This window comes from Copadichromis virginalis, linkage group LG9 (genome assembly GCF_057382275.1).
Source record: "Copadichromis virginalis isolate Kocher_CV1m ecotype Utaka linkage group LG9, C_Virginalis_male_GT1.1, whole genome shotgun sequence".
Lineage (NCBI taxonomy): Eukaryota > Metazoa > Chordata > Actinopteri > Cichliformes > Cichlidae > Copadichromis > Copadichromis virginalis.
The window spans coordinates 16,773,985-16,788,685 of record NC_140626.1 but is presented as its reverse complement, the minus strand read 5'-3'; the positions used below and the strand labels follow the sequence as shown (position 1 = coordinate 16,788,685).

Sequence of the window (14,701 nt, the reverse complement as noted above, 5' to 3'; positions counted from 1 at the left end):
AATGCTACCAAATATTTAATATTGTGGGAGGGCTTATATGCTCTGGCGTACTATATGAAAATACTAAAACTGTGAGGATTTTCATGTAGTGTAGCTCAAGCTAACCAGGTTAATGTCTGCTGGCAAGCAGTTTAACAACCAAACTACTGTCTGTGAAGGTTCTCAGTCATCCAGGTCATCGTAGTCAAAGGAGCTTGCAAAGAAAAGCGTCTGGACTTCTTTAAGTTGCTTGAAGACGTTTCACCTCTCATCCGAGAAGCTTCTTCAGTTCTAAGGTCAAATGGTGGAGAGTCCCAGATATAAACCTAGTGGGAGTGACCCCCCACAGAGGGACAAAAGGACCCCCTGATGATCCTCTAATCGCCTGAGCCAAGGTGTGAAACTGGGTGTGGGTCCCAATCAGCCAGAGTTTCGGGTGTGTTCATTGTGAAACCTGGCCCCACCTTATCATGCGAATTCCTGAGGTCAGATGGGCCAGGATGTGAGTGGGCGTTAAGGCGTCTGGGAAGGGATCTCAAAACTGGATTATAGATGGCAGAGAGTTGGTGTTGTAAACCCCCTCGCTGGTGTCTGGTCTTCTTTTCTGTGCCTCTTTGCTGACTTTAAGAACGTCCATTTAGGATAGCCGCACGTTTTGAGTGCTTCCTTTACATGTGTGTGTTCCTTCTTTTTTCCTTCAGGCTTAGAGGGAACATGTTCTGCCCGGTGGTGTAGGGTCCTAATTACTCCAAGTTTGTGTTCCAAAGGGTGATGGGAGTCAAAGAGGAGGTACTGGTCCATGTGTGTGGGCTTCCGGTAAACTTCGATGTTGCTAAAGGTTACTGGGTTGAGAAACTGTACAATGAGACTAATCAGACTAAATATATAGGTTAGGTTAGATTTCAATCACACGCTCCTAGAGACATCTTTGTGACCTTCTGATAGCCACTGGTTGTAAGGGGAAAATGCTTGTTTGACAACTAAGTGCAAGGTTTCTGTCAGTTGTTGTGAAATTGATTTCAAAGTCCCATTCACACAGGCCTGGAGACTAAGTCAGGGGAAAGTGTTGTAAAGGAAAAATGTGCTTTGTATGACTGATTGGTGAGTGGAAATGACATTGATTGATAAGAGGTATACAATGGTGCACTAAAAGCCTCTTTTTGATTGGTAGCAGGTTACCAAAGTAACCCGTGGTTCGCAAGGATGACTCGCTGAGTGACAGTGAAGTCCAGTGAAAATGGACAAGGCTTGCTTTCAAAGTAAAAGTTGTAGGTAACTACAAACATTTATTTTGGAGGTGATTGTTCTGTATCCACTTTGTATTGCACTTTTTGAAGTTTCACTGTAGTTTGGAGAATAAAAGGCAAGTGTTTTCAGACAGGTTGGCATCTTCCAAACTATGGGCGACCATGGGAATTTTGCAGAGGAATTCCAAGTAATCGCAAGGAGGATTTGCTGCACTGCCCTCTTTGTCATCCAGTCATCCAGGGGGATCATCGACTTGTGTCTAGGCTTATGTGACTGTGCCCTAACATATCTTTCTTGAGAAAATATAAGACATTTCATGCACAATCAACACTTCTTTCCATTGTTTCACATGACTCCTCATTATATTGAACAAAGATTAATGGGACTCAACTTAATTTATGACAATATGTTCAGTGACAACAGATAGCAGTTTGTGTTTGAGTTTACGGTTATCATGTGTGATGAAGGGTTGTGTTTTGCATGTTTAGTTAATTATGGGTTCATCTTTTTACTTTTGCAGGATGCCGTTGTGCACCTCTTTGTTACTGCATCACATTTGTTCAATTATAAAACGTGACTGCTGTGGCCTTTCATGATAACATAAGCTTATGCATATGAGTTTTTGCCCCCGTGATTTTGTGTTAAGTTTAAAAAATGGACCCAGTTGCAAACAAAAAAGCTAGACTGACTGGCAGGAGGTATGACTAAAAGGAACTCTAATCTCAACATTGTGAAACAACAAAAGAGCCTGCAGCAGGGGGAAAGAAATCCACAAGGAAAAAGCAAATTTTCAACAGGGGAAAAAGACTAACTCAGGAAACACACAAAGGGTGCACAAGTGCTTGACAAAGACCTACAGTAGGAAAGACACACAGAGAAACTACACACTGGGGAGAAGAGCGATAAGACACAGATAACCTTAAACAGACACTGGTGAGGTTGGGAAGAGAAGAACATGAGGAATTAAAAACCTGAGGGATCAGCCTTCGAAATAAAAGAATGGAAGTAGTTAGGAGAGTTAAGAAAATATAGATGAAAAAAACAAAACAAAAAACTCACAGACACAAGGGCAAAGCCAAGAAAATGTTACGACTGATCATTTAGAAAACCAATTGAACTTCAAATGAATAAAAGGAAAACTAATCAAATCTTTCAGTGTGAGTTTGTGACAGCGTTTAGTTGTTTGCTATAGGTTTTGACAAAGCAGCACATGACAGGTCTACACAAACAATGCTGTTTCAGCAGATACTAGGTGCTTGGGAATCTAGCAGCGTGACACCAATTGCAAGTGAAGTGTGAATGACATAAAAGCTAATTAAACGTCCCATATTGCTGTGGCGTGACAGCGTTACTTTCAGAACGGCTGATTAACTGAAATATTATAACGGCTTCTGTATAGTGGAAGAAGATGCTTTCAGAAATCGATTGATCTATTTACGTATGTGGCTTATTCAGAGATGATAGCCTTAGTTTAATTGCCTTTTTAGAAGAAAATGCCATCACAATGTGAAAGATAACAAGATCAAAGAGGCATTCAATTTTCAGTCATTGTAATGTAGGCACAGTCAAGTTGATTATATTTAAAGGGCTTTTAACAGAATAGGTTTGTCACAAAGTGCTTTCCCAGAGCAGCTGAGCAGAAGCATCCCCTTGCTTTTCAGCTTTAATGGTGCCTAATACGCTGTAGGAGTTTGACCTGCAGTTATTGTAGTGCATCCACCACTTCAGCTGCATCAACACGTCTGCATGACAGCTCAATATTTCAGGTGTCCTGGCTTCAGCTCCACTGCAAGCAGAAGGCACTGATCTAATTTTAAGACTAAATCTGTGTTTTCCTTTTTAGCTAAAAATCCTCACTCAACCTCTTTGCTGATGTGATTTTGTGAAACAGAGCCAGTGCTGTTGCACATCTCTGCAGGAAGCGCACTAGCAGTAACATGATATTAGATGTGATATGGTGAAGTAAAGAAATAGCTTGATGGGAAAAAAAACCCAAAACACACACAGAACTTTAGCTGTCATCTTCTTTTCAAGTGAATACTAAATATCAGTAATGAAAGGGTGGATTCTAATTGGTTAATTAGTTAAAAATATATCAGTGAGTCCAGCTGAACCTGTTTTTCTCACACAAAAATCTGGGCACAAAGCCACCATAATTCACGTTTCATGGCGATCCATTGTGCAAATGGTAACTGAGACGGAAAGGAGGTCACGAGAGAGTTAGCCGTGTGAGTGACTGAGAGGGATTTTCATCAGTTGCACAACAACAGAGGGGGGTATTAGGCCTTGGCAGAGAGCTGCTACCAACTGTTGGTCTGCTACAACAGAAATGAAAGAAGCTGCTTTGAGTGTGAAGAGCTTACTTTAATTATCAGACAGTGGAGTCAACAGTATGGCTCACTGTGCCTCGCTCTCACTCTCACTCATATATCGTGAGCAGGCAGATACCTTCTAACACAGAGCGCAAGCAAAAAGCTACGCATATGTTTTTTACACCATTTTCTGAGTGCAGCACATGTAGGCTCTAATATTTGAGCGAACTGAAACCACATGAATTCTGAGTCCAGCAGCTTAACATTTCAGAGAGCGATTTATGCAGATGAGAGACAACTTTAGAATAAAAGGTGATATGAATCATTCTAAGTGGACAAGGAATTGTAGTATAAATGAGTAGGCAAGCGAATTAAAAGATCAGAAAGTGCCAAATGGTAAGCTCAATGCTATGTGGGAATAGAAGCACATGTGCTTCCGAGAGAACTTGGAGGTGTCAATCCTTCATCTGGACAACTGCACATCTTGAGTTAAGATAGTCATTAGTACTTCTATGCTAACATAATGGGGAAATACTAGGAGGTTTGAAAGTTACAAATTATGATTATTGTATAACGTGTAATGTGATTTTCTTCCTTTTAGTATAATGTATCTCTAAAAAACTCTTTCCATGCCATAACACATAATTGGGTGATCCTTTATGGGATTATATAAAAGATCTACTATGTCAAAAACCAAGAGCCTCTGAGATGGTATGCACTCAAATCTCAACGAAATCTAAAATGAAAAGCACTATTACTCAAACAGCATGAAAAAAACCCTAACTCTTGCCATCGATCCTTCAAGAATGAAGAGCTCCTTTTATTTAATGCTTTGGGAATATTTTACTGCAGACGGTTCTGTTATAATAAATCTAAGAACTTTTGAAAGAATCATTTTGCAAGAGTGAGAAATATTTTCAAATGATGGGTATGTGGACTGGACGTGTAGATTTTCAAAAGCTTTAAAAACTTGAATGATGCAGTCCTCGCCAATCTTAATAGTCACAGGCATGCATTACCCATGAAGCACTAGCCTCTAACACCTGGCTCCAGGAAGATGCCCTGGTTTCCCTAATACAAGCAGATCTTTCAAAAGACTCAGATCCAAGAAGGGCTGTGAATCACTCTTATCTGTAACGTGAAACCAATTTACCCTGTTATACCCTATAAGGAGCTTTTATCCCTACACAGAAAAGCTGCCAGGACCAAAGGTCTGTAAATCACTGGATTAAACTTTTACAGTGAAGCAGGCACCAAAGAAAATGTTGACTGCCCCTTTCACCTCACTATGCATTTACACTTTGATACTGTCTGCTGTGAAGAGCATCATTTTATTTCTAAAGTTCAAAACCATAAAATACCCCTGTCACAATAAAAAAAAACAAAGAAAAGCAAAGAGCAAAGCAAAGAATTACTGTCTCATAGTGACAGCTTGATGTTGTCCCTTTTCTTAGCTTTGCATTAATAAATAATGTTAACAATAACAATATTAATAATAATGAGTTGTTTAAAGAGACACCCTCCCACTGTGTTTGGCATATTCCAGGTAATACACTCAAGACAAAAACACTTCCACAAAGAAATTTAATAATAGCTCCTTTGGCAAGTGTCCTTTCTCCTCTGTCTCCCAGGTGCATCTCAGGAACATCAATTGACCAGACTCAACTGATTTCCAGTGTTTAAAGCTCGGATTAGTGACTGGCTGGTCATCCTTTCATACAAGCGACCCAATACATGGAAAATGTGCACTGTGACAGAGGTAAACAGTCGCACAAACCCTCACAGCTCCATGCTACGCTGTTAGCACGAAAGTGAACGAAGAAACAAAGTTTGCAAATGCACATGGACAGTTTAATCAAGCTAACAAAGGAAAAGTGGCTAACACTAAAGCTATCGAGAGCTCAGAATCAGCCACAAGCCAGCAGCGAACAGTAAAAGATGAAAGCTGCCACGAATAAAAATTCTAGAGTCAAGAGAAGAACTTAGCTTTGAAGCATTTAGAATAAAAAGTGAAGAGAAAGGGTCAATGTCCTGTTACCTGGTGAAGTTATAAACATATTGGAAAATGATGTGTGACAGAATCTGGTTTTTGTTGTATAAATCTGATGCACCTGCTTTTGATCGGTAAGGTAAAATATGTCAGGTAAAGGCAGGTGTACAGCAATTCATTTTCAGATCCTTATTTATGTTGCTTTTCACTAGGATAACAATATATTGTCAGTTGTGAGAGTGAGAGAGGATCCTGTAAGTTATTTGGGGGAAATTGTTAATTTTAATAATGTCTTTGTTATGAAAAAGTTTCCACAGAGAAAAAGTTGAGTTTTGTTCATATATGCTGTCAGTTACTGTTTCTTAGAAATAAAACTGAAATCAGCGAAATTGGTATAGGCAAGTCACACTAAGAGTATATTTGAAATCAGCCAAGAACATTTTGTAATCAGTGCATGTTTAGTACAACTCCAAGAGCTAAGTTTAATCCTTTGTTCCAAACAGGAACTGGCCCAAACACAAGACTACTAAACAACCAAGCCACATGTCATAAAACTCTGTAGAGAGAAGCAACATGGCCCAAAGCAGAACCTATATAGTTCTGTTGTAGTTCTAGATCACTTTCTTTCAATTTTGTTTAGGTATGGGCATAAAATTTCAGCTTATACTTTAACCACATTAACCGCACAAGGTGCCAACACTGAAGAGTGCCATCAAAAATAAAATTAATCCACTGCGCATTTCAGTAACTCAGATGCCAAGAGTGAAGCCAGGAAAACTTGTTTGCTCACAACATTTGGAAGAAGAAAATTATATACTCCTAATGAAGCCCTGCAGGCAGTTTGTCTGCACTGCTTACTCCCTTTGCCGAAAACGTTGGGCTTTATTACCTGGCAGGCTTTTAATGTGCACAAAAAAGGAATGTAACACCCTAAGGTAAAACCCAAAAACGCTAAATATGGTCACTTCAACACAGCATATGGCAAATCAGCAAGAGATGTTTTTGTGACAGTGGAGGTGTATGTCTTCATACCCTTTAAAGTGACAAAAATAAGAACTATATTTAACAAGTGTTTTTCCAGGACAGTTACACACACACACACACACGCACGCACGCACGCACGCACGCACGCACGCACGCACGCACGCACGCACACACACACACACACACACACACACACCGACATATCTAAAACAGTTGTAGGATTTATAGCAAACTCAAACTTTCTGGCTTCCTCTGAAAAACTCTTGCACCACACCACTATCTGGAGGTTCAATAGCTGACTGCAGAGCTGCTCTGTATGCATGTCATGTGTAAAACTGCTAAAAAAAACAGGAGCCAAATTAACTACTTATACTGTGTATCCACTGAAATGTTTTTTGGAGCAGTGCTAAAGTCGATCTTTGCCCTGTTTGATTTATGTACCCCTTAGGTGTGGAGGTGGGCAGGGAGTGAGGGATGTCTTTGAGTGCCACTTACATGAATGCAGCAAAACTTCCCTCTGCACTTTAATGTAGTTGAAGTAGGCAAGGGAATTCTTGTGGTGGGAAGTAACTGGACCAAGGGCTAAACAGACTCATCTCTGGTTATCACATTGATTTTTTTGATCTCTCTCATACTACCTTCCTCTCTGTTTTTATGCCCCTCTCTGGCTCAGAGATTCTTCTGGAGTGCTGTGAACTCCTCTTCTCAGTGGGAAACTGTGAGATCTTCAGGCTGAGAGCTTTTAAAAGCCCTGTGATTGCAGACCAACCCAGGGCTAGGTATTCCCCTAAGACTGAAATTGTTGCCATGGAAACACCCACTGTTGGCCCTGGGCTGGAACAAAATAATGCACACATGAGGTGGAAAGAGAGTGCCTGAGCAGGTAATCCATTTGACAACACAATGCTCAAACATGCCAACCCTCTATGATGCTTATGTTTCATGCAAACCTGACTCGCAGTAGGTACTACTGGCAGCATTTGAGTCTTCAGATGCTTACCATACCCAGCTGACAGAGAGAATATTTTTATTGCACCTCCAAGGTGCTGGAATATCAGTGCAGCTTATTGGATCTCGAAGCGTGAGCAACGAGGATATCTCTGTAGGCAGAGTGCAAAACTCATAAGGAATGCAAACAAACATACTGATCACTTTGATTACCTTCATTGTCCTTAAGGGTAAAGTTGGGATTAACTGGTAGCTGGCTTGGTGAAGCAAAGGAAAACCGCTGTCCGTTGGCAAAGTCATCCTTATCCACTGCTGTGACAGTCTGGATCACCTGTTGTTCACAAGACAAAGGATAAATCACGTTCCAGCGACGACACCTGCAACATTTAATTATCTGCCACACACTAACTCTGATTGCACAGAGGACAAGGAGCTGATTTAGTTTCTCTAGCATGTCTTGTGATTTGTTGATCATAATTAGTCACAGTCAAGAGTGCCTCTGACCTCCAGCCAAATGCTCATGTAACTATTTTTTCTTTACTTGTGTGCGGTGCTCGAAGGAGACTATCTAGTTGTGACACTTGCATCTGAGAGCTTTTGGCTTGTGCAAGGGGGAGCTGGAATCTAACAATGAAAGACGTGCTCTCGGGGCAACCTTACTGCCACTTCTGTCAGATTACTACGCTTAATTGGTAAAAGACATAGTGAGAGCAAGGAGAGATTGTGAGGAGAGAAAACAATGACCTGATACCCTCTGTCACCGAGAAAAAGTTTAAATGTGAGATTAGGGGCATTTTTTTTCTTCTTCTCCTGGTGCACTTGCTCAAGCCTCTGTCCTTTGTGTCTATTTGTACTTATGTGGATGTCATGCTTGACAGAGTGGCTGAGTGGAGCAGAGCTCTCTTTCTTCTAAGGGCTCAAAAGCTAAGTTCTAATTGTTGTCGTTTTAATCAGTGTGAGAAAAAACAGACACATGCTAAAAAGATCATTCTTAAAACTCAGTGGGATGTTTGCAAACAAGATGGAGCTATACAATTTGCTGTCAGCATGAAAATGTCTGCATGGTTTGATAGCGGGTGCAAATTTGTCTTCCATTAATCCATTGTTTGGCAGATAGTGACAATCAGCTCTTATTGTAGGCATCTTTTGGGCTGAACATGCCCAGTGATCTTTGATCTAATTAGTAAATTAGTTTAGTGTAAATAAATAAATAAATCCTACATGTCACAATGTCAAATTATACACCAGAACAGCCCAGTGACTGCTGAAGTGAGAATTCACACTGAATTTGTTGCATTGAAAGAGTCACCTATAAAACTAAACAGCCCATCTTGAAAAGTGTTATCATCCCTACTTTTAAAAGTTGTACATGTACACTGCTTGACCACCACCTAATGTAAGGTTTATGCCACAGCTGCACTAAATTAAAAGTACTTCTAATTACTAAACTCGTGCTTCATGTTTATGTAATGATTAATCCACCAGTATGTGCAAGCTCTTTAATTTAAATTACATTTCTAATGCTAAGATGTAATTATTGTTGCCATTCATGGATTTTCAAATATACAGTTTTACAAAAAAAGCCAAAAAATAGTAAAGAACATTATTACATTTTCAATTATTATTGCTATAATCCCTAAACAGAAAACAAGTGTCTTAATAGCTGAATGTAATTTTTAATTTTCAACATGTTTCTAAAATATTTGTGTTTTGTTATTGGTCTAATAAATGTGTTAAACACACGAGGTCACTTATACAAAAGTCAAGCATTTTTACTCCTTTAGCAATTGGCCAGTATTGCTGTAACAGTAACTCATTTTTTTATTCTAACCATGGGACACCTCAAGCTTTAAAAAAAATCAGCTTAAACTTAAATGTACCGTAAAAGGCAAAAACGTGCTCAGTTAGTAAAAAAGAACTATATAAGAACCAGTTCCCAACCATTTAGTGTGTACCACTAAATATAACGTATATATATAACTAAATATAGGTGTGATAAAATGTTACTTCTTTATTGGCAAGAGGTATTGTGTCAAAATTTTGATTGTCATCTTCCAACAAATTAAAAAGAAAAAAATCGAATTGCTGTGGTATTAAAAAGAAATACAAACATATTCTAAAACATTAATGAGAAGCTCAGTTTTTAAATGCATTGTCTTCTGAATAGTGGTATCCTGCTGTCTCATTCGGTGCATTATAATACTTACCAGTTAATCCCGTGAGCCAAGAACCCTCAGGCAACAATGTAACCTTAATACAAATTTAATACAAACTTTCATTCGAACTTTTCTTCAAACTTTTCTTCCAACAGCTCAAAACTATTAAAAATGTATTTAGTTGTGTCTTCCTAGTCTTTACTTCATCATCCTTTGCCGAACCAGCCTTTCAGCCATTTTCCATGCTGCTGATCGCGCTGTATCTCAAAAACCTTCTTAATTTGAATGAATCAAAGACTACTGAGCGCAAATTGGAATGAGCTTCGATTTAGAGCTGTCATGGTTTGCTGCTGAGATACTCATTTTGAATGAGGGATGATTAAGCAGCTCTCTCCAGTGCCTTTGCAGTCTCTTATTGCTCAGCTCTCGGTGAGCAACCCGAACTGCTGAGGGAAACAACAGTTCGGTGCAGAATTCATGTAGCCAGGGAAATGACTGTGCTTAATGGACAGCGCTCAACACTTTACTTCTGAGGTGTTTTTGACTTGAAGGAATGTTTTAATGTTTGAAGTCAGAGATGTAGAGGGAAAAAAACCAAAAAACGGAAATAGGTGTTTTTGTGTTTTTCTAGGCGAGTCCCTGACACTTACCTGTCCCGGTCTTGAGCTCTCACAGACAATAACTTCCTCATCTGTTGCTATTTCTGGTGGATTGTCATTCACATCGAGGACCTGAACAGTTACAGGAACGTGACTGAGAAGGCTGGGATTGTCTGAAGCAGAGAAAGAAAAGAAAAAGAGACAAAAAAGATAAAAGCCAAGCGTGAACCTTAATAGCAAAGTGAAACATTCAACATTTCAAACTAGGGCATGGTGTGCTCTTCCTGTTAGATTGTTTATGGGTTTTGTCTGTCGGTTTGTCCTTATAAAAGCACTGAGGGGTGCAATGCTGCACAAATCAACTTTGTTTATTAAAATTGATATAATCATGGCATTTTTTTCAGTTGTAGTTCTTGGTTATAATACATAACCCATCTTACATGCAAAATATTCACTTTGAAAGATTAAAAAAAATATACTCAATGGTTAATTTTTAAAGTCAATTTAGTGAAACATTTTTTTACTATCTGTGTAATGTGAAGAACATTAGTATTTACAGGATGTTACAGGTCCAAGACTGCAACATTGTCTAAGAAAAAGGCTTTTATGACCTACGAAGACCACCTGAAACAGCATCAGTACTAAGCAAAAAAAAAAAAAAAACAGGGCTAAATGTACTGTTATAATGCAAGTGTCTGAAAATGGCAGATTGAGCTACTCTTATGACTGGGAGTATACAGGTCACATGTAATTTTTCTCTGGCCCCACAGCAAGGGCCCTTGAGCAATCTAGTTAACCTCAGCAGCCTGCAGCCCCTCTGTCACTGACAGAAGAGTTGTTTTGTAGCTTCCAGGTGCGAGTATGTTTTACATTATGAGTGTACCAGAACAGTGCTGAAAAATAGCATGCTTCCTCAGCAGAACCTTCAGTGAAAGAAAAAGATATATATATATATACACACACACAAAGTTAACGCAGGTGTTCATGTCTTTGATTTAAATGAATGCTCCTGCATCTTTACTTACTTTATCTTGTGCAGCATTTTTTTCACCACTAATTGAAGATTTGACTTTGCACCAATGGTATTCCAAGACAATATGTCCACCATAAACTACCAATTTAAACCCCCAAACACTAAAATGTTATTTTATCATACGTTCATCCTCTAATTCACTTTCTCAGTTTGGACAGTCCATCTATTCCCACGCCTTTTCAGGATAAAATCTCTACAGGATGGTTCGCAGTGAACTGTTTGGTGCTTTGTCTCGATGACACTGTCCTTGCTCATTCAAAGAGGTAAAAATTTATCATTCTGCCTTTTGACAGTGTCTTGGCATGTAACTGTATCCTTGAATACTAAAGAGAAGTTAAAAGAAACATTAGCATTCAGAATCCCACTCGCCTGGCAAGAGATTTGCCTAATTGTGATTACAAATTATCCAAGTTACCTGATAGCAATTGGAGTTAGAGGGGCATGTATTGATTTAATTAATTTTCACTGCAGGAAAGGACACTGAAACAATTGAGACTAATTTGATTTTTTTAGTTAATTATAAGAAAAAATTATACTGCACATTCTAATCAATATGCAAATATTATCCTTCACTGTTGTTTTCTCAAGTCTTCAGACTGTTAATTCCATTACTTACACTGGACTGTTTAAATCTGTTGATTATTTTTGTATTGCTGTTAATAATCCCATTTAGGCATCTTGGTGCACTGAGTTAAACGTGGATAAAATATAAACAGTCCACAGACTGCACACCTTTTTTGGTTAACTACAAAACTTTAATTACTTGACTTTAAGCAGTTTTCTTAATAATGATTAGAAAAATATTTTCCCTTTTTATTTACCATTCAAATTACATTAGATTTTTGCAGCATAGCTCAAATAACACACATTTATGGTCTGTATTTCAAAATAAGAGGAATATAAGATTTTATATATTTAGAAGTTGGTACACCTGTGAGCCATAATATGATTTTATTAACTAGTTTTCAATCGAAGACCTGGGTAGACCTGGGTAGAACAAGTATATTTGTTTGTATTCCAAACATTTAATATAGAAAATTAAATAACTGCTACAAATCTGCAGCAATGAAAGTGTCCATTAACATACACTGTACTGATGCACCTTCAAATATGATTATCTACATGCATTTTTTGCTCAGTAGATAAATGGAAACTGTTCAGTGCAGATTCATGTGCTCATTCCTTTTGGAACCTTTTATTTTGGTGATATTGATTTGGACTCCAATTTTACCCTCTGTCTGAGTATATGATCCCCGCAGGGTGTCTTGTTATCTGGTGGGAGAGCATTTAAGAAAAAAACAAACTCGGGGTAGAACTACAGCACACACCTATTTTGTAATTCTGCTTTTTGAATCATCTTGCTGTCATGACACAGAACTCAACCATAGTTTGAATCTGATTCTGATTTATAATGTCTCTTATTAGCTTGAGGCAAAACAAAACAAGAGTGGAAAGATTGATCAATCTCTTGAGTGCCTCTTTCAACCGAATGCATTACAGCATTTTCAAGTGTTTATGACTGTTCAGTTCATTATGTGCAGTGCATCTCCCAATTTGCTTATTTACATTTAACAAACAGTACATTTAATTTTTATGGATTTATAAAACAAAAAAAATCCACTTTGTTAAATACTATAACTGTAAAATTAAAGTTTAACTACCTGAAATTGTAGGGCTACAAGAAAAGGCAAGTTGTTACTTCATATAAGCTTTGTTAAGATGAAGCACAGCTGGTATCACCACTACCCACTCATGAACATTCACATAAGAGTAAACAGATGTACCAGTGGCATTACATTTACTTACTCTTGTAAACATTTTGTATACGGAAAGCAACCTGGATACCTACCAACCTCCGAGGCCATAACAGTGATGTTGTGCCAAGGCATATCTTCCCTGTCCAGGGGCAGTGTTGTATATATAACTCCACTGTATTCGTCGACTCTGAAATAATTTATACCTTCCTCTTTTCTGTCCAAGAAGTATCTATTGAAAGAAAAACAAGATTGCATTTGATGTTATGTATACATTTGGAATGTGCAGTACAAACCCACAGCGAAACCCTCTGTTAGAGATGTCAGTGTTGTCAGGATAAGGATATCTACACACTGTTCTTTACATTGAGATGTCAGAAAGTTTTTGAAATGTTAATATCTTATTGTATTCTAGGAAATTCAAAATGCTAAACAGACTTGAGCATAAATGACAATCACTCTTCACATGGCCAAAAGTCTGAACGCACCCCTCACTTTTATTTTGCCAGTAAAAAGGTGAATAAGAACAGCAATTTATTTATTGTGCATTCATACATAGAAATACATTGAATAAGGCAAAACCCAGAGTTTGTCCAATTCTACAAGTCTCCCAGTTCTACCAAGCTTGAAGTAAATATTTGGTACGACCACCTTTATATTTCATGTTTGTTCGTTTTTTTCTATCCAGGTATGTTTGTTTAGAACCATTGTTGTGTTGAGAAATGACACCATTGCCAGTCAAATCTTCTGCATGGAAGATCAAAATCTGAAAGTATATGTTTTCATTGATTCCATCAATTCTGACAAGACCCCCAACATCACAGGCTGAAAGACAGGCCCAAACCATGACAGAACCTCTCCCGTGTAAAAGGAGGTCACCGTTGAGCCTCTGTCCTTACCTCAGTCTATTCTTCCTGTTTCCCTTGTCTCTTTGGAAAGCCTTTTCCTATTTCTTGAGCCTAGAGAACTATTGGTCAAGATCACTTTAAAAAATTATAAACATTACAAGAAAGTCTTGGAAACAAAGCATAAAGAAATAAACACTAATTTGTTAAACACTAATCTAACATTTCAGTATTTCATTAACACTACGCCACAGCAACGTGTTTATCAACAACCTAAAATCTCTAAAAGTGCCATTCTGTACTAATTTTGTTCTTCGTTTCCTATTTTGTGTGTAGAATACTTTTAATGTATAATAAAGAATTATAAAACTTTAAGTATTTACTTAACTTACCTAAATTGCATAAATTTAAATGGCTCGTAAGAAACATTAAAACAAAACAAAAATATATGAGGTCAAATCACAAAAATCAAAACTGCATCTGTTTTTAATAGGTAGTCTTGTTTTCCATCCCTTTACCATTCTCTGTGCTGCTGCTACTTTTAGATAATTCTTATTTAGTCCTGTCCTGACCACTTGCACATTTGAGAAGCTTGCTGGATCTCACCCAATGTGACAAGACAGCAATTCTTCAACTTTAATGCCACATTGAGGAAGAGGACAAACTTGCAGGGAGCCTAATCTGGCGAGTACAGCAGGTGGCATGGAAAGATTGTTTCGGCAAGGCCGAAAAGCTCTTGTATTTTCATTGCCTTCTGCTATGGTAAACAATGGCCCACACCGCATGTTGTGCTCTTCCCAGATGCCTTAGGACATTACAGCTGTACCCTGTTTTAACAATCTGACCTCAGGGG

At 38.3% G+C, this 14,701-nt stretch overlaps 1 protein-coding gene across 1 annotated transcript in view; it reads right to left on the bottom strand.

Moving 5' to 3' along the window:
* Window positions 1–14,701, bottom strand: part of LOC146701666 (cadherin-18) — a 95,377-nt gene that overhangs the window by 12,306 nt on the left and 68,370 nt on the right. Inside the window, exons 8-10 of the mRNA XM_085467954.1 lie at window positions 13,099–13,235; window positions 10,268–10,389; window positions 7,675–7,792 (exon numbers count right to left, since the gene is read on the bottom strand). Of these exons, the coding sequence (XP_085324080.1) occupies window positions 7,675–7,792; window positions 10,268–10,389; window positions 13,099–13,235 (377 nt within the window). The remainder of the gene's footprint in view (window positions 1–7,674; window positions 7,793–10,267; window positions 10,390–13,098; window positions 13,236–14,701) is intronic.